At 36.3% G+C, this 22450-nt stretch overlaps 1 protein-coding gene across 1 annotated transcript in view; it reads left to right on the top strand.

Moving 5' to 3' along the window:
- The window catches only part of ube3a (ubiquitin protein ligase E3A), a 37856-nt gene extending 15667 nt beyond the window's left edge, over positions 1-22189 (top strand). Inside the window, exons 7-11 of the mRNA XM_061888512.1 lie at positions 60-224; positions 5784-5939; positions 6017-6090; positions 11808-11951; positions 18498-22189. Of these exons, the coding sequence (XP_061744496.1) occupies positions 60-224; positions 5784-5939; positions 6017-6090; positions 11808-11951; positions 18498-18618 (660 nt within the window). The 3' untranslated portion in view covers positions 18619-22189. The remainder of the gene's footprint in view (positions 1-59; positions 225-5783; positions 5940-6016; positions 6091-11807; positions 11952-18497) is intronic.
- The last annotated feature ends 261 nt before the right edge of the window (positions 22190-22450 follow it).

The following is a 22450-nucleotide window of genomic DNA, read 5'->3' as shown; positions in this document are numbered from 1 at the left end:
GATCAGGTGTACATTCAAAGCGCGTGCTGCCATTGAGCAAGCCGCTCGTTGTGTTGCAGGTTCTATACCGGAGCTTTAGGGAGCTTTTGGACTATGGCGGCAATGTGCAGGAGGACATGGCGCTCACCTTCCAGATATCTCACACGGACCTTTTTGGAAGCCCGGTCTTGTACGACCTGAAGGAGGAAGGAGACCACATTCCTGTTTCCAAGGAGAACAGACACGTGAGATGTTTGAAGTCCCACAAGATAAACGCCATGTTTGTTTACAATACGCTCGGGAAGTTTAACACCTCATACGAGGTAGGAGAAAACGAGCGCTTGGTTTACCAACCCTGAGTCCACCCACGGCAAAGTACGGTTAATCTCACATCGTGGGAGCGTTTTGAATTGTTCTAAGTCACTATTTTTTTATATCACCAGATTTATCGATATGTCATAATTGTGTATTCCAATTTTTAATCCGCCATTTTTCAACTGATTTAAGCATTCCACGCTTAAGTAACTGTTTACTTGTTAGCATGCTAACAATTTAGCATGCATCAACTTTAAAGTCATATATTTTGGCACTTCACACATGTTAACTCTTAGCACGTTAACATGCTAGCTGTTAGCATGCTAAATTTTCAATATATTTCACAGGCATCTTACCTTGTTTTAGGTATTTCAGGCATGCTAACCATTAGCATGCTAACTTTTTTTTGAACATTTCATAGGTACTACCTCAGAGTCATATATTTTGGTACTTCAAGCATAATAACTGTTAGCATGATAGTATCTTAGCTAATCATACATGCATCTGCCTTGTAGTCATATATGTTGGTATTTCAGGCCTGCTTACTGTTAGCATGCCAACCTTTTTAGCTAATATTGCAGGTAGTAATGTCAGAGTCATATATTTTGGCGCTTCACACGTTAACTGTTAATATGCTAACTTTTTAGCTTATTTTACAGGTATTTTTATTTTTATTTAGGCAATCTTCACATAAAACAAAGAACAAAAAAAAAAGAAAAAAGTTAGCATGCTAACTTTTTTAGAACATTTTATAGGTACTACCTCAGAGTTGTATATTTTGGTACTTTAAGCATAATAACTGTTAGCATGTTAACATTTTAGCTCATTTCACATGTATTTACCACAGTAATATATTTTGGTATTTCAGGCTAAAATGGTTAACATGCCACCCATTTTAGCTAATATTGCGGTTATTTACGTCAGAGTCATATATTTTGGCACTTCACACATGTTAACTGTTAACATGCTAACTTTTTAGGTCATTTTACAGTTATCTACCTCAGAGACATATATTTTGGTATTTCAGGCATGCTAACTTTTGTGGAACATTTTATAGGTACTACCTCAGAGTCGTATATTTTGGTACTTCAAGCGTAATAAATGTTAGCATATAAGCATGCTAACATGTTAGCTAATTATACATGCATCTAGCTCACAGTCATATATTTTGGTACTTCAAGCATAATAACTGTTAGCTAATCATACATGCATCTGCCTTGTAGTCATATATGTTGGTATTTCAGGCCTGCTTACTGTTAGCATGCCAACCTTTTTAGCTAATATTGCAGGTAGTAATGTCAGAGTCATATATTTTGGCGCTTCACACATGTTAACTGTTAATATGCTAACTTTTTCGCTTATTTTACAGGTATATACATCAGAGTCATATATTTTGGAATTTCAGGCATGCTAACCATTAGCATGCTAACTTTTTTAGAACATTTTATAGGTACTACCTCAGAGTTGTATATTTTGGTACTTTAAGCATAATAACTGTTAGCATGTTAACATTTTAGCTAATTTTACATGTATTTACCACAGTAATATATTTTGGTATTTCAGGCTAAAATGGTTAACATGCCACCCATTTTAGCTAAAATTGCAGTTATTTATGTCAGAGTCATATATTTTGGCACTTCACACATGTTAACATGCTAACTTTTTAGGTCATTTTACAGTTATCTACCTCAGAGTCATATATTTTGGTATTTCAGGCATGCTAATTTTTGTGGAACATTTTATAGGTACTACCTCAGAGTCGTATATTTTGGTACTTCAAGCGTAATAAATGTTAGCATATAAGCATGCTAACATATTAGCTAATTATACATGCATCTAGCTCACAGTCATATATTTTGGTGTTTCAGGCATGCAAACCATTAGCATGCTAACTTTTATAGAACCTATTATAGGTATTACCTCAGTGTCGTATATTTTGGTACTTCAAGCATAATAACTGTTAGCATGTTAACATCTTAGCTAATGTTTCATGCGTTTACCTCACAGTCATATGTTTTGGTATTTCAGGCTAAAATGGTTAACATGCCACCCATTTTAGCTAATATTGCAGTTATTTACGTCAGTCATATATTTTGGTACTTCACACGTTAACTGTTAACATGCTAACTTTTTAGGTCATTTTACAGTTATCTACCTCAGAGTCATATATTTTGGTATTTCAGGCATGCTAACTTTTGTGGAACATTTTATAGGTACTACCTCAGAGTCGTATATTTTGGTACTTCAAGCGTATAAATGTTAGCATATAAGCATGCTAACATGTTAGCTAATTATACATGCATCTAGCTCACAGTCATATTTTGGTGTTTTAGGCATGGTAACCATTAGCATGCTAACTTTTATAGAACCTGTTATAGGTACTACCTCAGTGTCGTATATTTTGGTACTTCAAGCATAATAACTGTTAGCATGTTAGCATGCTAACATCTTAGCTAATGTTTCATGCGTTTACCTCACAGTCATATGTTTTGGTATTTCAGGCATGCTAATTGTTAGCATGCCAAACTTTTTAGCTAATATTGCAGGTATTTATGTCAGAGTCATATATTTTGGTACTTCACATGTTAACGGTTAACATGCTAACTTTTTAGCTCATTTTACAGGTATTTACCTCAGAGTCATATATTTTGGTATTTCAGGCATGCTAATCATTAGCATGCTAACTTTATTGGAAAATGTTATAGGTACTACCTCAGAGTCATATATTTTGATAGTTCAAGCATAATAACTTTTAGCAATTTAACATCTGAGCTAATTTTACATGCATTTACCTCACAGTCCTATATGTTGGTATTTCAGGAATACTAACTGTTAGCATGCCAACCATTTGAGCTAATATTGCAGGTATTAACGTCAGAGTCATATATTTTGTCACTTCACACATGTTAACTATTAGCATGTTAAAATGTTAAGTGTTAACATGCTAACTTTTTAGGTCATTTTACAGGTATCTACCTCAGAGTCATATATTTCGGTATTACAGGCATGCTAACAATTAGTATGCTAACTTATTTAGAACATTTTATAGGTAGTACCCTCAGAGTCATATATTTTGATACTTCAAGCATAATAACTGTTAGCATATTAGCATGCTAACATCTCAGCTAATTATACATGCATTTACCTCACAGTCATATATTTTGGTATTTCAGGAATACTAACTGTTAGCATGCCAACCATTTGAGCTAATATTGCAGGTATTAACGTCAGAGTCATATATTTTGTCACTTCACACATGTTAACTATTAGCATGTTAAAATGTTAAGTGTTAACATGCTAACTTTTTAGGTCATTTTAGAGGTATTTACCTCAGAGTCATATATTTCGGTATTACAGGCATGCTAACAATTAGTATGCTAACTTATTTAGAACATTTTATAGGTAGTACCTCAGAGTCATATATTTTGATACTTCAAGCATAATAACTGTTAGCATATTAGCATGCTAACATCTCACCTAATTATACATGCATTTACCTCACAGTCATATTTTGGTATTTCAGGAATACTAACTGTTAGCATGCCAACTATTTGAGCTAATATTGCAGGTATTAACGTCAGAGTCATATATTTTGTCACTTCACACATGTTAACTATTAGCATGTTAAAATGTTAAGTGTTAACATGCTAACTTTTTAGGTCATTTTACAGGTATCTACCTCAGTCATATATTTCGGTATTACAGGCATGCTAACAATTAGTATGCTAACTTATTTGAAACATTTTATAGGTAGTACCTCAGAGTCATATATTTCGATACTTCAAGCATAATAACTGTTAGCATATTAGCATGCTAACATCTTAGCTAATTATACATGCATTTACCTCACAGTCATATATTTTGGTATTTCAGGAATGCTAACTGTTAGCATGCCAACCATTTGAGCTAATATTGCAGGTATTAACGTCAGAGTCATATATTTTGTCACTTCACACATGTTAACTATTAGCATGTTAAAATGTTAAGTGTTAGCATGCTAACTTTTTAGGTCATTTTACAGGTATCTACCTCAGAGTCGTATATTTCGGTATTACAGGCATGCTAACAATTAGTATGCTAACTTATTTAGAACATTTTATAGGTAGTACCTCAGAGTCATATATTTTGATACTTCAAGCATAATAACTGTTAGCATATTAGCATGCTAACATCTTAGCTAATTATACATGCATTTACCTCACAGTCATATATTTTGGTATTTCAGGAATGCTAACTGTTAGCATGCCAACCATTTGAGCTAATATTGCAGGTATTAACGTCAGAGTCATATATTTTGTCACTTCACACATGTTAACTATTAGCATGTTAAAATGTTAAGTGTTAACATGCTAACTTTTTAGGTCATCTTACAGGTATCTACCTCAGAGTCATATATTTCGGTATTACAGGCATGCTAACAATTAGTATGCTAACTTATTTAGAACATTTCATAGGTAGTACCTCAGAGTCATATATTTTGATACTTCAAGCATAATAACTGTTAGCATATTAGCATGCTAACATCTTAGCTAATTATACATGCATTTACCTCACAGTCATATATTTTGGTATTTCAGGAATGCTAACTGTTAGCATGCCAACCATTTGAGCTAATATTGCAGGTATTCATGTCAGAGTCATATATTTTGGCACTTCACGCATCTTAACTGTTAACATGTTAAAAATTACCGGTTTTAGCATGCTAACTTTTCAACATATTTTACAGGTATCTTACCTAAGAGTCATATATATTTGGTATTTCAGCGAACTAATTGCAAATGCCAAAGCCAGTCTGAAATGCTAACTGTTAACACGCTGGCCAGATAGCGTCAAGTAACAAAAAAATATGGGCAAAAGGAGCTAAACAAAAATCTGGCATGTTAACACTGCTATGCTATTATGCTAACAATAGCATGCCTACAGTCAGCATTAGTGAAATACCAACATATATGACACTGAGGTGTATACTTGCTATATTAGCATGCTAAAATGCTAACCGTAACATGGATCAAGTACCAAAATATATTATTCTAAGGCATGCATCAAAAACTAATATATAACTAACAAAAAAAAAAGGTAGCATACCTAGTACAGGTATCATTCGTCAAGTAACAGAATGTTTGAGGCTGAGGTGTATACCTGCAAAATTAGCAAATGAGCTAGCATGCTAATATTAGAATACTAACAATAGTGAAATAATTTGCAACGGGCCACACTTTGGACACCTAAAGTATAGATAAACATTTAACACCACTTTCATGGAGGAGAGAGTACCTTTAAGCTTTTTTCTTGAATTCAATACTGTTTCTCACCTTCTTTATCAAAGTGCCGACAACTTTTTTTGGCCTCATGTTGGATTATTTTGCGGTCGTATTTAATTGATAACATTTTTTAATTTGTGACACTTAATTCCAGGGGAAGATACGCGAGCAAGCTATATTTGAAAACGGAAAGCGAGGTTCACTTATTTTTGCCTTGCACCCCGGCAGGAGTTTGTGCAGCTGTACGCTGACTACATCCTGAACAAGAGCGTGGAGACGCAGTTCCGAGCGTTCAAGAAAGGCTTCCTCATGGTGACCAGCGAGTCGCCCATGAAGTACCTGTTCAGACCCGAGGAAGTGGAGATGCTGATCTGCGGAAGCCGAGTGAGGGTGCCGTCATTGGCAGCTTGCACCCTGGAAAGCCTTCATTTCTTTGACCGGCCGCTCTCGTCCTGTCACAGAAACTTGACTTCCAGGCCCTGGAGAAGACGACGGACTATGACGGCGGTTACGACAAAGACAGTCGAGTCATCAAGTAAGCACAATTCTTGCCAGAATTTTTTTTTTTTACGCCATCATGTCAATAATTTGTTCCAGTGTCAAACTGTTACTACATGCTCAGAGAGTATGGGGTACCGGACTGTCTTATTGTGGCGGTCCGTTCCCTGTACGATCAGTGCCAGAGCTTGGTCCGCATTGCCGGCAGTAAGTCGGACACGTTTCCAGTGAGGGTTGGACTCCGCCAAGGCTGTCCTTTGTCACCGATTCTGTTCATAACTTTTATGGACAGAATTTCTAGGCGCAGTCAAGGCATTGGTTGAGGGGTTCCGGTTTGGTGACCGCAGAATTAGGTCTCTGCTTTTTGCAGATGATGTGGTCCTGATGGCTTCATCTGGCCGGGATCTTCAGCAATCACTGGATCGGTTCGCAGCAGAGTGTGAAGCGAGCGGAATGAGAATCAGCACCTCCAAGTCCGAGTCCATGGTTCTCTCCCGGAAAAGGGTGGAGTGCCATCTCCGGGTTGGGGAGGAGACCCTGCCCCAAGTGGAGGAGTTCAAGTACCTAGGAGTCTTGTTCACGAGTGAGGGAAGAGTGGATCGTGAGATCGACAGGCGGATCGGTGCGGCGTCTTCAGTAATGCGGACGTTGTACCGATCCGTTGTGGTGAAGAAGGAGCTGAGCCGGAAGGCAAAGCTCTCAATTTACCGGTCGATCTACGTTCCCATCCTCACCTATGGTCATGAGCTTTGGGTCATGACCGAAAGGATAAGATCACGGGTACAAGCGGCCCAAATGAGTTTCCAGGTCTCTCCCTTAGAGATAGGGTGAGAAGCTCTGCCATCCGGGAGGAACTCAAAGTAAAGCCGCTGCTCCTTCACATCGAGAGGAGCCAGATGAGGTGGTTCGGGCATCTGGTCAGGATGCCACCCGAACGCCTCCCTCGGGCACGTCCAACCGGTAGGAGGCCACGGGGAAGACCCAGGACACGTTGGGAAGACTATGTCTCCCGGCTGGCCTGGGAACGCCTCGGGATCCCCCGGGAAGAGCTAAACGAAGTGGTTGGGGAGAGGGAAGTATGGGCTTCCCTGCTTAGGCTGCTGCCCCCGCGACCCGACCTCGGATAAGCGGAAGAAGATGGATGGATGGACTTTAAGTTACATTTTCACAATAATAAGTAGGACTTTGATTCTCGATTCAAACCGATTCTTGCAATGTGTTATTTGGTATTAAGATTCGAAATAGATTTCGTCAAAACAAGCTACTGGTTAGAAACGCTCCTTCTAGTAGCACGGAGGTGGCCTAAAAGAGTCTTCAAAAAATGAAAACATGTTGAATCGATTTCGGAAAATTATGAATTGGTATCAATAAGAATCACGATTTGGATGTGAATCGATTTTTTTTTTTTTTGCACCCCTAGTACTGACAAAATTTAATCTGTACCTAAAACATACAGTATCTAATTCAATACCAATCTCTGTCATTAGTTAATGCATTCTTATTACTATTTAAAAATAAATAAATTATATATATATATATACACATATACATATACATATATATATACACATACATATATATATATATACATATACATATATATATACATATATATATATATACATATACATATATATATATACATATATATATATATTATATATATATATATATATATATATATATATATATATATATATATATATATATATATATGTCACTACTGCCTACTTTGTCTTGTTATATTCCCTATTTTACTGTTATATTTTGTGACGGACTTCCTGCCGTCCTGGTGGGGGTCGCGGGGACACCTGACACATGACGCATCATAGCAGTTTTGGGGGTCACGTCACTTTTCCGGCCTGTCTGCTGCCGCTGCACGCCTTTCGGCGTCCGGGGCTTGCGTCCGCTGCGGGGGGGGGGTGTCGTCGCTCTCTTGGTGTGGGTTGTCGCGCTCTTCGTCTGCTGGCTGGTGTTTCCTCCTCCGTGCTGCTCCCTGGCTCGTTCCTCCCTCGCCCTTTTTGTACTCTAGCAGCAGATAGACGGACTGTGAGCAGGTGTGTAGTACACGCACCTGGCTCAGATTGCCGCTGCAGTGTCGATCCGCGTGTGTCACGCCTCTCCTCGCCGCCGCATGCCCCGCCTCCTGGCCTCCAGGTGGGCTGTTTTCCGCCCGTTGTCGGCCCGTCGGCTGTGTCTCTCCACATTCCTCCCCCGCCAGTTCGAGGCTGGGCTCCAGTCCGGCTGAGCATACCTCCCCCCGACCTTTACCTCCAGGACCGGGAAAAAATTGCTGCGGCCCTCTGATTCCTTTGTCTTTCTTTTCATTGTCTTCTGTGAGACTTTCCTTGTCCTCTTCGTCTTCTTTCTTTTCTTGCATTTCTCCGAGCATGTCTTTCTCCTTGTCCTCTGTGAGTCTTTCCTTGTCCTCTTTGTCCTCTTCTTGCATTTCTCCAAGAATTTTCTCCTCAATTTCTTCCTCTTCTTGTTCGTCTTCACTTTCCAGCAATTCTTCAATTTAAATTTCTTGAGTTACTTCTTCTCGTTTAAGTTTTTCTTTGTCTTCTTCTTCCTTTTCTTGCATTTCTCCAAGAATTTTTCTCTAGATTTATTCCTTTTCTTGTTGGTCTTCATCACTTTCCAGCAATTCTTCAATTATTTCTTCTATTTCAATTTCTTGAGTTACTTCTTCTCGTTTAAGTTTTTCTTTGTCTTCTTTGTCCTCTTCTTCCTTTTTTGCATTTCTACAAGAACTTTTTCCTCAATTTCTTGAGGTTCTTCGACTTCGTCTTCGATTTGTTCTTCATCCTCATTGTCTTCATCTTCTTCCAGAATTTCTTCAATTATTTCTCCTTCTTTCTCAATTTCTTGAGTTTCAAATTCTTCTTCTTTATCTTTAACTTCTTCTTCATCTTCAATTACTTCTTCATTTTTATCATCTTCATAATCTTCTAGAATTTCTTCTTCTTCTTTCTCCTTTTCATCCTCATCATACTCTTCCTCCTCGTCATAATCTTCATCCTCTTCCAGAATTTCTTCAATTATTTCTTTTTCTTTATCATTTTCTTGGACTTCACCTTCTTTAACTTCTTTTTCATCATCATCAACTTCTTCTTTAACTTATTCTTTAACATAAATTTTATCATCATCTTCATCGTAGTCGTAATCTTTATCATTCACATAAATTTTATCATTAAAGTAAATTTCATCTTTAACAAAAATGTCTTCCTTATAAACTTCATATTCTTTACCGTCATCAACATAAATGTCTTCGTCAACGTAAACTTATTTTGTGTTGGCCTCCAGCTCGCCCTGTTGGTCGGTCTGCTCCAGCAGCGCTTCCAGCATTTTTGTCTCCCGGCGCTTCTCCTCGAGCAGCCTGGTGTAACTGGCCACGAGAGCAAGGGCGTAGAATTGGGTAGGGACGCTAGGGACACGTCCCTACCAATATCCAGCCGCTACTGTGTAGTCACTATCAATACAAGCGCTGCCCGTAATGTTTAGTCAATGATTATGGCACAGAAAGGGTTAAATGTCGATCTCTGCTAGAAGTTCCGCCTCAAACCTAAATATCGCTCCCTGATTGGTTGCCGGTTTCATGCTAACTTACGTGTGATTGGCTGTCCCCGCTGTCACTCCTTCTGCTTGTAAAATCTAGCCTACATGCTAGTTGCTAGCGACCTGACGAGAGGCGGTGCAACTGTCAGTGCAAATTGTCAACATGTTCGGCATTTGTTGTTCCTGGCACACGGTGGCTAGATGGATTGATTTTAATATCAGTGGTGTGATTTACATTGTGTTTGTGTCTGTTTGCGTGCGTGTGTGCTGTAGGTTTTGAAGGATGTCAATGAAAAGAAAACTGGATATAAGAGACTTCTTTTTCATTCTACTACTAATACTAACAATCATAATAATACTACTACCAGTATTAATAATAATAATAACAATCATGATAATAGTTATAGCAATTCTACTAGTAGTAATTACCAAAATAAAAATACTACTACTAATAATCATAATCATCCTCATAATGATAATCATAATAATACTACTACTATTAATAATAATCATCCTCATCATAATAATCATACTACTACAATTACTAATCATAATAATACTACAACTAATAATAACAATCATAATAATATTAATAGTGATAATAATAATCATAATAATACTACTATTAATAATAATAATCAGCATAATAATAATCATACTACTATAATAACTAATAATAATAATAATCATAGTAACACTACTAATAATAATAGCAATCATAATAATAATATTACTAGTAATAATAATAATCATAATAATACTACTATTAATAATAATTATCATAATAATAATAACCATACTACTATAATGAATAATAATGATAGTAATAATAATATTCATAGTAACACTATTACTAATAATAACAATCATAATAACAATACTAACAGTAATAATAAAAATAATCATAGAAATGATACTACTACTACTACTATTAATAACAATCATAATAAAAATACTAATAGTAATAATGATAATACTACTACTGTTAATAATAATCAGAATCATAATACTACTACTACTCGTATTAATAATCATAATACTACTAATACTAATAGTCATCATACTCATAATAATAATGATAATAATAATATATATTGTTGTATTATTACTGTCAATATTAATATTTGTGTAACCACAGTGCGGCTCATCAAAGGCATCATACTCACGCACGCACGCACACACACACACACAGCAAACAACAGGTTCAGCTGTACAGAGGATGTCGTTGTGGTTTGTGCAGCCCTTTGAGACATTTGTGATTTAGGGCTATATAAATAAACATTGATTGATTGATTTAGGAGTCAAACTGTAAGTTACATCAAGGGTGTATAGAGGCTCAACAATATTGAATAATTCAACAATATATCACTCCAGTCACGCCCCTTAGAGTGCTATAATGAGCATACAGCAGGGGTTCCCACACTTTTTCTGCAGGCGAGCTACTTTTCAATTGACCAACTCGAGGGGATCTACCTCATTTATATATATCATTTATATTTATTTATTTATGAAAGAGACATTTTTGTACACAAGTTAAATGTGTTTAATGATAATACAAGCATGTGTAACACATATAGATGTCTTTGTTTCACGAAGACAAGAATATAAGTTGGTGTATTACCTGATTCTGATGACTTGCATTGATTGGAATCAGACAGTAATGATGATAACGCCCACATTTTCAAATGGAAGAGAAAAAAAGTTGTCCTTTCTGTACAATACCACATGAAAGTGGTTGGTTTTTTGGCATCTAATTCATCCAGCTTCCATACACTTTACAAGAAAAACATTGGCGGCAAATTCCGTAGCTTGCTTGATTGACATTCACGGCACCCGAGGGTCTTGTGAGATGACGCTGGCTGCTGCCAGTTCATTATTATGAAAAAATGACAGAGAGGAAGGCGAGAAACACTTTTTATTTCAACAGAATTTCGCGCCGTCCCTTCCGTAAAAACTCTAAAGGCCGACTGCACATTTCCTATCTTCACAATAAAAGCCCTGCTTCATGCTGCCTGCGCTAACAAAAAAAGAGTCTCGGAAAGCTGGCGTGCACAAGTGATGTGCACGCCAGCTTCTTCCATAACAAACTCCCCTGGGCAAAGTGTGACGCGTACAATTTGTCTGAATTTGCCAAAAAAGAAGACAACTGAAGGTGGAGTTCAAAGTGAAGTTGTTGGTTTTGATTTTTGTCTGTAGGGACTTCTGGGAAACCATCCACTCGTTCGAGGAGGAACAGAAGAAAATGTTCCTTCAGTTCACCACAGGCACACACAGAGCACCTGTGGGCGGCCTGGGAAAACTGAAGATGATCATCGCCAAAAACGGCTCAGACACTGACAGGTACACTTATAATTACATGATTATTGCTATATGACAGTATATTAGTATGGCATGATTATTACATCATTAGTACATAATTATTACAATAGGACAGTATGTTATTATTACTGTCCTATTTGGGCGGTTTAGCTCGGTTGGTTGTGTGGCCGTGCCAGCAACTTGAGGGTTGCAGGTTCGATTCCCGCTTCCGCCATCCTAGTTACTGCTGTTGTGTCCTTGGGCAAGACACTTTACCCACCTGCTCCCAGTGCCACGCACACTGGTTTGAATGTAACTTAGATATTGGGTTTCGCTATGTAAAGCGCTTTGAGTCACTAGAGAAAAAGTGCTATATAAATATAATTCACTTCACTACATTATTATTATGGGTTGTACTTGTATAGCGCTTTTCTACCTTCATGGTACTCATGTTATTATTACTATAATGCAGTATATTATTATTATGAAGCATTGTTTTTATTATTAGTAGTATAAAGTAGTATGTTATTATTATAAAGCAGTATATCATTACTATAAAGCAGTATATTATTATTATAAAGCAGTATGTTACTACTACTATAAGGCAGTATGTTATTACTATAAAGCTGAATATTATCACAATAAAACAGTATATTATATTACTATAAAGCAGTGTATATTATTATTATTATAAAGCAGTATATTATTACTATAAAGAAGTATATATTATTATTATATAACGCAGTATATTATTACTATAAAGAAGTATATCATTATTATAAAGTAGTATGTTATTACTATAAAGCAATATATTATTGTTATTATTATTATAAAGAAGTATATTATTACTATAAAGCAGTATATTATTATCATTATATAAAGTACTATGATATTATTATAAAGCAATATATTATTATTATTTTTATTATAAAGGAGTATATTATTACTATAAAGCAGTATATTATTATTATTATAAGCAGTATGTTATTATTATTATAAAGTAGTATGTTATTATTACTATAAGGCAGTATATTACTATAAAGTAGTATATGATTATTATCATTATAAGTCGTATGTTATTATATCTATAAGGCAGTATATTACTATTACAATAAAGCAGTATATTATCATTATAAGTAGTATGTTATTATTATAAAGTAGTATGTTATTACTTTGAGGCAGTATGTTACTATTACTATAAAGCAGTACATTATTATTATTATTATAATTATTATTATATTTCTAATAATGTTATTATTAGAAAGTCGTATGTTATTATTACTATAAGGCAGTATATTACTATTACAATACAGCAGTATCTTATTATTATTATTTTAAGTAGTATGTTATTATAAAGTAGTATGTTATTATTACTTTAAGGCAGTATGTTACATTACTATAAAGCAGTATCGTATTATTATTATTATTATGAGTAGTATGTTATTATTATTATTATTATAAAGTAGTATGTTGTTATTACTCTAAGGCAGTGTGTTACTATTATTATAAAGCAGTATATTATTATTACTAAAAACCAGCACTTTTATGATAGTGGACCACCCTGGGGGTCTTCCAACCTCACTTTAAAAAAACTCCACTAAAAAAACAGCTCATTGTAGTTTTCAACCCATACTTCCTGATTTTGATTAGAAAATAAAAATCAACACCATTTTTTTTTAGTTTATTTTAATTTTGTAGTCCAAAGTGTATGATATATTGTGCTGCTGAATTCATGTTGCAGATCATTTTGAACGTGTTATTATTTGGTGATTTTATGACGTTTAATTTACACCCCCGCTACCACCCTACCCCGCCCTTCTCAACCGACGAACGAAAGGGGTGCATAACCCGGAAGAGTCAGGGCTGCATGGGATTCTGGGTATTTTTAAAATTTTTTCCTGTTTATGGTTTGTTACAGTGCCCATGTTGTCCTGAAATGTGTTTTTCATTCTTGTTTGGTGTGGGTTCACAGTGTGGTGCATATTAGTAACAGTGTTAAAGTTGTTTAAACGGGCACTCTCAGTGTAACCTGTATGGCTGTTGACTAAGTACGCGTTGCAGTCACTTATGTGCCTTAACAGAGGCTGAATATCAAAATGTGACAACTTGGCACGCAGATCACGTAAAAGCGTGTGCGACGACATGTTGTAGAGGAGTTTAAAGGCACTGCCATGACCGTACACCCTCAATATTGAAGTCCAGGTGAAAGTTGTATGTAGCCTGTATGTTACTTAAGTAAAGCACTGTACAAGTATTAAGTAACCAATTAATTATATAACTGGGCTAGATCAGAAGAAACTAAATTCAGCTCTAGGAATGGAGCGTAATGAAGACTGAACACAGGTTTTAAGTTTAAATGGTACCAAATTATATTAAAGAATTATAGGAGAAATAAACAACAAAAAGACATGTAAATTCGAATGGCCATTCACATTTTCAACATAAATTACAGAACGTTCAATATTTACAATGTGATACAGTCCTTGATTTTACCAAGAATGGTATAGGCGCGACACGACAGTTCATTAAACGACCTCGCAAAGTCCACGTTGTGGTGGCAGTGTCCAGAGGGGGTTTTAGTGAAGGTAACGGGTAAATGTGAAAGTTCAGGGAGGACAGAAATGAACTTGTTGCGTTATGAAAAACCAAAAGGGAAAAAACAGAGCGGCTGCAGAGGAGCCTCCTACCCGCCCGGCTCGGTTGGTTCGGTTCCAGGCATAAAGCTTCAGACTCTAGTTCAGGCTCTAGCTCGCCATCCAACATGTCCTGTACAACAAGGGCAGGACCAGTCAATTTTCCAGTGCGCGCACACAAAAATACATTCAGATACTAAATACTAAATAATACTACTGTATTCAAATAGCAAGCATATTTCTTAATATTGTACAATAATTCATGAATCCAATTAGAATAAATAATATAATAATTTTTATATCAAAATATTAATTCTCTAATATCAAAATCTACCAATTGCAACCACAAATAAACAGAGGTGGGTAGTAACGCGCTACATTTACTCCGTTACATCTACTTGAGTAACTTTTGGGATAAATTGTACTTCTAAGAGCAGTTTTTATGCAACATACTTTTACTTGAGTATATTTATAGAGAAGAAACGCTGCTTTTACTCCGCTCCATTTATCTGCAATCAGGTCGCTACTCGCTACTTTTTTTTTTATCGATCTGTTAATGCACGCTTTGTTTGTTTTGATTTAGTCAGACACGCATTCAAAGTAGGAACTGCGCATGCCTGTGTTTCACCAATCACATGCAGTCACTGGTGACGTTGGACCAATCAAACAGAGCCAGGTGGTCACGTGACCGTCACACGTAGAACCCGACATGTTGAAAAACTTATTGGGGTGTTACCATTTAGTGGTCAACTGTACGGAATATGTACTGTACTGTGCAATCTACTAATAAAAGTTTCAATCAATCAATCAAAAGTGTAAAGGAAAAAAGACACTTTTTACTTCAACCGTACTTCCCGTCAAAAGCCTAAAGACTGATCGCACAGTTCCTGTCTTCACAATAAAAGTGCCGCTCCATCGCGCCTGCGCTAACAAAATAAGAGTCTCCGAAAGCCAGCGCAAACAAACTAGCAAGCTACGGAGTTTGCCGCCAATGTATTTCTTGTAAAGTGTATAAAAACGAATATGGAAGCTGGACAAATAAGATGCCAAAAACCAACGACTTTCATGATGTATTAGACAGGAAGGAGGAACTTGTTTTCTCCTCCATTTGAAAACCGGGACGTTATCAGCACTATACTGTCTGATTCCAATCAATGCAAGTCATCAGAATCAGGTAATACACCAACTTATATTCTTGTCTTCATGAAAGATAGGAATCTATATGTTAAACATGCATGTATATTCATTAAAACACCTTTAATATGTCAACAAAAACGGCAAAATAAATAAATATAAATTATATACTGTATATATAAAGGTATGTTTGTACATATATATGATATGTGTGTATGTGTATATGAGGTAGATCACCTCGACTTGGTCATTTATTAAGTAATTGATTAACGTTGAAAAACTTATTGGGGTGTTACCATTTAGTGGTCAATTTTTGTACTGTGCAATCTACTAATACAAGTTTCAATCAATCAATCAATCAATCAATCAATCAATCAATCCCTACTGAGCCTATGGTGCTCAATTTGCCTTAATTTTTATTTATTTTAATGTATTATTATTTAATATATAATATTGTTTTAGTTGCTTAAGAGATATTCCTGGCTCTGAATTTGCACATTGCTATTTTTATGTTTTTGTGCATTATTTGTTGCCGTAATCATTAAACGAACAGGTTACCAGTTACTCAGTACTTGAGTAGTTTTTTTCACAACATACTTTTTACTTTTACTCAAGTAAATATTTGGGTGACTACTCCTTACTTTTACTTGAGTAATAAATCTCTAAAGTAACAGTACTCTTACTTGAGTACAATTTCTGGCTACTCTACCCACCTCTGCAAATAAAGTGCATAGCAGACAGTGGTTCACTGGACATTGGATGCATAGCATTGACAACCATCAAACAATTAACACAACCCAGAAAACAAATCAGACAATTGTTGAGAGTGCTAACGTTTCATTCAGTTGACTATATTCAAAGAAACAGGCATATAAGCAGATGCTAACAGCTCCATTCAAAATGAATGTAGCGGCTAAGCTACACAGATGCAACTCACCAATTCCGCAGATAAATCCCACTTAAACACTCTCGCACGACGACCCACGGCTTCAGTAGTTGGCTCCTGCAGTTCGACATTATTACATTTCAGTTAAAAGCTTAAGTTAGTAATTAGTGTCAAAAGCGAGTCACATAACCTCTCGCTCTTCCTGGAAGTAGCCCACTACTGGATTTTATGCTTCCCGCAATAGGTCACGTGACCGCGTGACGCAATGACGTAATGACGCACGCAAAGACACGAAAATAAATAGAATATTTAAAGTAAAATGATATTTAAATAGAAATATATTTAATTAGAAATAATATTCAATGGGGTTTTGGGAGGATATTTAAATACAATTATTTAAATAGGAAGATTTGATTACAAAGAATATTCAATGGGGTTTTAAAAGGATATGTAAATGAGGATATTTAATGGGGTTTTGTCACCCAGGTTACATGTAGAATGTTATCCCCGGTTGAATTCTGAGAGAGGCACTAAAATCCGGAAACTTCCCGGGAAAAATCGTCTGGGTCGGCAATTTAACAGCTGACCCACATCAGAGTGATCAAAGAGCCGCATGCAGCTCCGGAGCCGCGGGTTGCCGACCCCTGATATATACATATATACACATTTTTTTTTCTTTGTAATATATAGTATAAATATGTTTATATATATATATATATATATCAATCAATCAATCAATCAATGTTTACTTATATAGCCCTAAATCACTAGTGTCTCAAAGGGCTGCACAAACCACTACGACATCCTCGGTAGGCCCACATAAGGGCAAGGAAAACTCACACCCAGTGGGACATCGCTGACAATGATGACTATGAGAACCTTGGAGAGGAGGAAAGCAATGGATGTCGAGTGGGTCTAATATGATACTGTGAAAGTTCAATCCATAATGGATCCAACACAGTCGCGAGAGACCAGTCCAAAGCGGATCCAACACAGCAGCGAGAGTCCCGTTCACAGCGGAGCCAGCAGGAAACCATCCCAAGCGGAGGCGGATCAGCAGCGCAGAGATGTCCCCAGCCGATACACAGGCAAGCAGTACATGGCCACCGGATCGGACCGGACCCCCTCCACAAGGGAGAGTGGGACATAGAAGAAAAAGAAACACCAGTTGATTTGCCGCTTCTTTTCTTTCTCCTATGTCCCCCCCTCCCGTGTGGAGGGGGTCCGGTCCAATGACCATGGATGAAGTACTGGCTGTCCAGAGTCGAGACCCAGGATGGACCGCTCGCCTGTATCGGTTGGAGACATCTCTACGCTCCTGATCCGCCTCCGCTTGAGATGGTTTCCTGTGGACGGGACTCTCGCTGCTGTCTTGGATCCGCTTGAACTGAACTCTCGCGGCTGTGTTGGAGCCACTATGGATTGAACTTTCACAGTATCATGTTAGACCCGCTCGACATCCATTGCTTTCGGTCCCCTAGGGGGGGGGGGGTTGCCCACATCTGAGGTCCTCTCCAAGGTTTCTCATAGTCAGCATTGTCACTGGCGTCCCACTGGATGTGAATTCTCCCTGCCCACTGGGTGTGAGTTTTCCTTGCCCTTTTGTGGGTTCTTCCGAGGATGTTGTAGTCGTAATGATTTGTGCAGTCCTTTGAGACATTTGGGATTTGGGGCTATATAAATAAACATTGATTGATTGATTGATTGATTGATATCAATGCTTTTATTTGAATTAAAAAAAAAATCTATTTATATTATATATAAAAATTGTATTTTAATTTAAAAAAAATATATATATATATATATTTTTTTTTATTGAAATATTTTTTTTATCACAATTAAATAAAGTAATGCTATAAAGTACGCTTTAGTTATAATAATATTGCTATCATTTTTGCACCTTTTAAGAACCAAATGGAGTGTTTTGTCCCCCAGGTTGCCCACGTCTCACACCTGCTTCAACGCGCTGCTGCTTCCGGAATATTCCTCCAAGGAGAAGCTGAGAGAAAGACTCCTGAAGGCCATCACTTACGCCAAAGGGTTTGGAATGTTGTGAAAACTTTTATGTTCAACGTTTTGCTCCAAAATGAGACCCGCCCTCACATTTAGAACAACTTTTTTTTCCTTTCTGCAACATCTTTTATTCCACTTTTCATCTTCTAGTCGCCGTGAAACAACTCAGAGCTGCAAGTTCGGTGAACGTTCCCGCAACAATAAGATCGTAAATTAGGCTTTTCACTAAGAAATATTTGGTGCTTTACCAAACAATTCTTTTGCACATTTCCTACTTCTTTGTTTTGAAGTGTTCTTGATTGTGCCGTTGAAGCAAGATGGAGTTAAATACAGTAGCACCTCAAGATAGCAGTTTTATCGTCTCTGTGACAAAACGTCACCATTTTAACATGTAACGTTAAAAATGAAAACAACATTTTACACCTGGGTGTCTGGAAAGCACAATTGTTAGCATTTTATTGATAGCATGCTACTTTTGCAGGTGCACATCTCTTCATTAAATATTTTGTTACTTCACGCGTTACTTCATGCTAACGTTAGCAATGCTAGCTCTTTTAAAGCTGAGTTTGTAGGTGTACACCTCAGTACTTGACACATGTTCCAGTTTGCATTTTTGTTTAGCTTTTTAGTTAATTTAGCTTAGTGTTGTTAATTTTGTTATATTACGATTGCTAACAGTAAGCTTGCTAATGTTAGCATGTTGGATTAGTACTGTTAGCATGCTACTTATTTTAGTTAATTTGCCAGGTGTACACCTTAGATTAATACTGTTAGCACTCTAGCTTTTTTTTTTAATAGCTAATTTCACAGGAATACACCTTAGTGTCATCAATTTTTTTTATTTCATTAATGCAGTCATACAACTTAGTACTGTTAGCATGCTAGGTATTTTTTTTTAGCCAATTAAGCAGGTATACAACTTGGTGTTGTAAATTTTGGTATTTCACTAATGCTAACTGTAAGTTCGCTATTGTTAGCAAGTTAGAATAGGACTTTTAGCAGGCTAGCTTTTTTTTTTATAGCCAATTTAGTAGGTATACACCTTAGTGTTGTCAACTTTAGTATTTCACCAATGCTAACTGTAAGCTTGTTATTGTTAGCATGTTGGAATATGACTGTTAGCAAGCTAGCTTTCTTGTTAAGCCAATTTAGCAGGTATAAAACTTAAGTGTAGTAAAGTATGGTACTTCACTAATGCCAACTGTAAGTTAGCTTTTGTTAGCATGTTAGAATAGTACGATTAGCATGCTAGCTTATTTTTTTTTTTGCCAATTTAAAAAGTATACACATTATTGTCGTCAATTTTGGTATTTCACTAATGCTATCTGTAAGCTTGCTATTGTAAGCATGCTAAAATAGTACTGTTAGCATGCTAGCTTTTTTTATAGCTAATTTAGCAGGTATACACCTTAGTGTCATCAATTTTTTTTATTTCACTAATGCAATCATACAACTTAGTACTGTTAGCATGCTAGGTTTTTTTTTTTAGCCAATTAAGCAGGTATACAACTTGGTGTTGTAAATTTTGGTATTTCACTAATGCTAACTGTAAGTTTGCTATTGTTAGCAAGTTAGAATAGGACTTTTAGCAGGCTAGCTTTTTTTATTATAGCCAATTTAGTAGGTATACACCTTAGTGTTGTCAACTTTAGTATTTCACCAATGCTAACTGCAAGCTTGTTATTGTTAGCATGTTGGAATATTACTGTTAGCAAGCTAACTTTCTTGTTAAGCCAATTTAGCAGGTATAAAACTTAAGTGTAGTAAAGTATGGTACTTCACTAATGCCAACTGTAAGCTAGCTTTTGTTAGCATGTTAGAATAGTACGATTAGCATGCTAGCTTCTTTTTTTTTAGCCAATTTAGCAAGTATACACATTATTGTCGTCAATTTTGGTATTTCACTAATGCTATCTGTAAGCTAGCTATTGTAAGCATGCTAAAATAGTACTGTTAGCATGCTAGCTTTTTTATAGCTAATTTAGCAGGTATACACCTTAGTGTTTTAAATTTAGTTATTTCACTAATTCTAACTGTAAGCTTGTAATTGTTAGCATGTTGGAATAGTACTGTTAGCATGCTAGCTTTTTAAAACATATTTCTTAGCAAATTTAGCAGGTATACAACTGTGTCAAAAATTTTGGTATTTCAGTAATGCTTATTGTTGTTAGCATGTAAGAATAGTACTGTTAGCATGGTAGCTTTTTTTTTAGCCAATTATAGCAGGTATACACATTAGTGTCGTCAATGTTGGTATTTCACAAATGCTAACTGTAAGCTTGCCATTGTAAGCATGCTAAAATAGTACTGTTAGCATGCTAGTTTTTTTTTATAACTTATTTATCAGGTATATACCTTAGTGTTGTCAATTTTGTTTTTTCACTAATGCTAACTGTAAGCTTCCATTTGTTAGCAAGTTAGAATAGTAATGTTAGCATGCTAGCTTTTTTTTTGTTTTGCCAATTAAGCAGGTATATACCTTAGTGTCAGCAATTTTGGTATTTCACTAATGTTAACTGTAAGCGTGTTATTGTTAGCATGTTGGAATAGTACTGTTAGAATGTTAGCTTTTAACATTGTTATTTTTTTAAACCAATTTAGCAGGTATACAACTGTGTCGTAAATTGTGGTATTTCAGTAATGATTACTGTTGTTAGCATGTGAAAATAGTACTGTCAGCATGCTAGCTTTTTTTTCAGCCAATTTAGCAGGTATACACCTTAGTGACGTCAATTTTAGTATTTCACTAATGCTAACTGTAAGCTTGCTATTGTAAACATGCTAAAATAGTACTGTTGGCGTGCTAGCTTTGAATTTTTTTTAAGCTAATTTCACATATATTTTTTTTGTTACTTGACCTGGCCATCGTGCTAACTGTTAGCATTTCTGTTCGGCTTTGGCTCTTCAGCATTCACACAAAATACTATTGAAATGGCATTTTCTAGTACTTTGGAAAAACAAATCTATATGTTGTACTAGTTTTGCAAAGTGAAAACTGCCAAAATGGCCCCCACAGCCTTCGGTTTGTCAGTCCGTGGCCCTCAGTGGGGACCCCTGCTTACATATTGTATGGAAAACAACTCGATAGAACGTAGCACAAGCAAGTTCAGTAGTTTTATGAAGTAATGTAATAGTAAAGCACAGTATTTACTGGAGAGGGGACTTCTACGGTATCTCCTTTCAGCAGCTTCTCAATATTTTCATGGATAAATGTTACAATATTATTGTTAATGTCTTTGGCTGTCTTTCACGCTCAAAAACAGTTATATAAGCTATATTAGCCGAGAGACAGCTGCTATCTCGAGGTGTAGCAGTATTTCACCTCACTTTATCGGTGCTGTTTTCCGTGTTTGGATCATCGACGTTTTAGAAGTGACGCAATGCATGCTGGGTAGTTTACTCATTGCGTCACCTTTGTTATTATGAACAATTTATTCCTTGTGCTTTTTTTTTTTGCATGCGGACATCGTCCTTGTTTATGAGTTGAGGTCTTAGTCGATGTGGTCAAAAAATATATCACGATATTTTGTCCGCCAACACGTCTCAGGTCAATTGGAATTGTGCAACCACGGAGAAAACTGTGACGCCAAAGTAATAAAAAGTCAAAAGATGTGTCCCCGGGTATATTTTATGTGTATATTCTGTCGAGTAATATCAGAAGGAAACTGCTTTTGTAAAAGTATATGTGTATTCGTGATGAATACTACTGTAGTTCCATTTTCCAACCACTCCATTTTTTACTAAAACATTCTGCCGAAGTTAGCAAGCAAGCTATTTTAGTTAATTTGCCAGATATACACCTTAGTGTCGTCAAGTTTGTTATTTCCCTAACGCTAACAGTAACCTTGTTATTGTTAGCATGGTAGAATAGTACT

The sequence above is a fragment of the Nerophis ophidion genome, linkage group LG26 (genome assembly GCF_033978795.1).
Source record: "Nerophis ophidion isolate RoL-2023_Sa linkage group LG26, RoL_Noph_v1.0, whole genome shotgun sequence".
Classification (NCBI taxonomy): Eukaryota; Metazoa; Chordata; class Actinopteri; order Syngnathiformes; family Syngnathidae; genus Nerophis; species Nerophis ophidion.
Note: the sequence above shows the minus strand (reverse complement) of the source record. Positions and strands in the feature narration are given on the sequence as shown.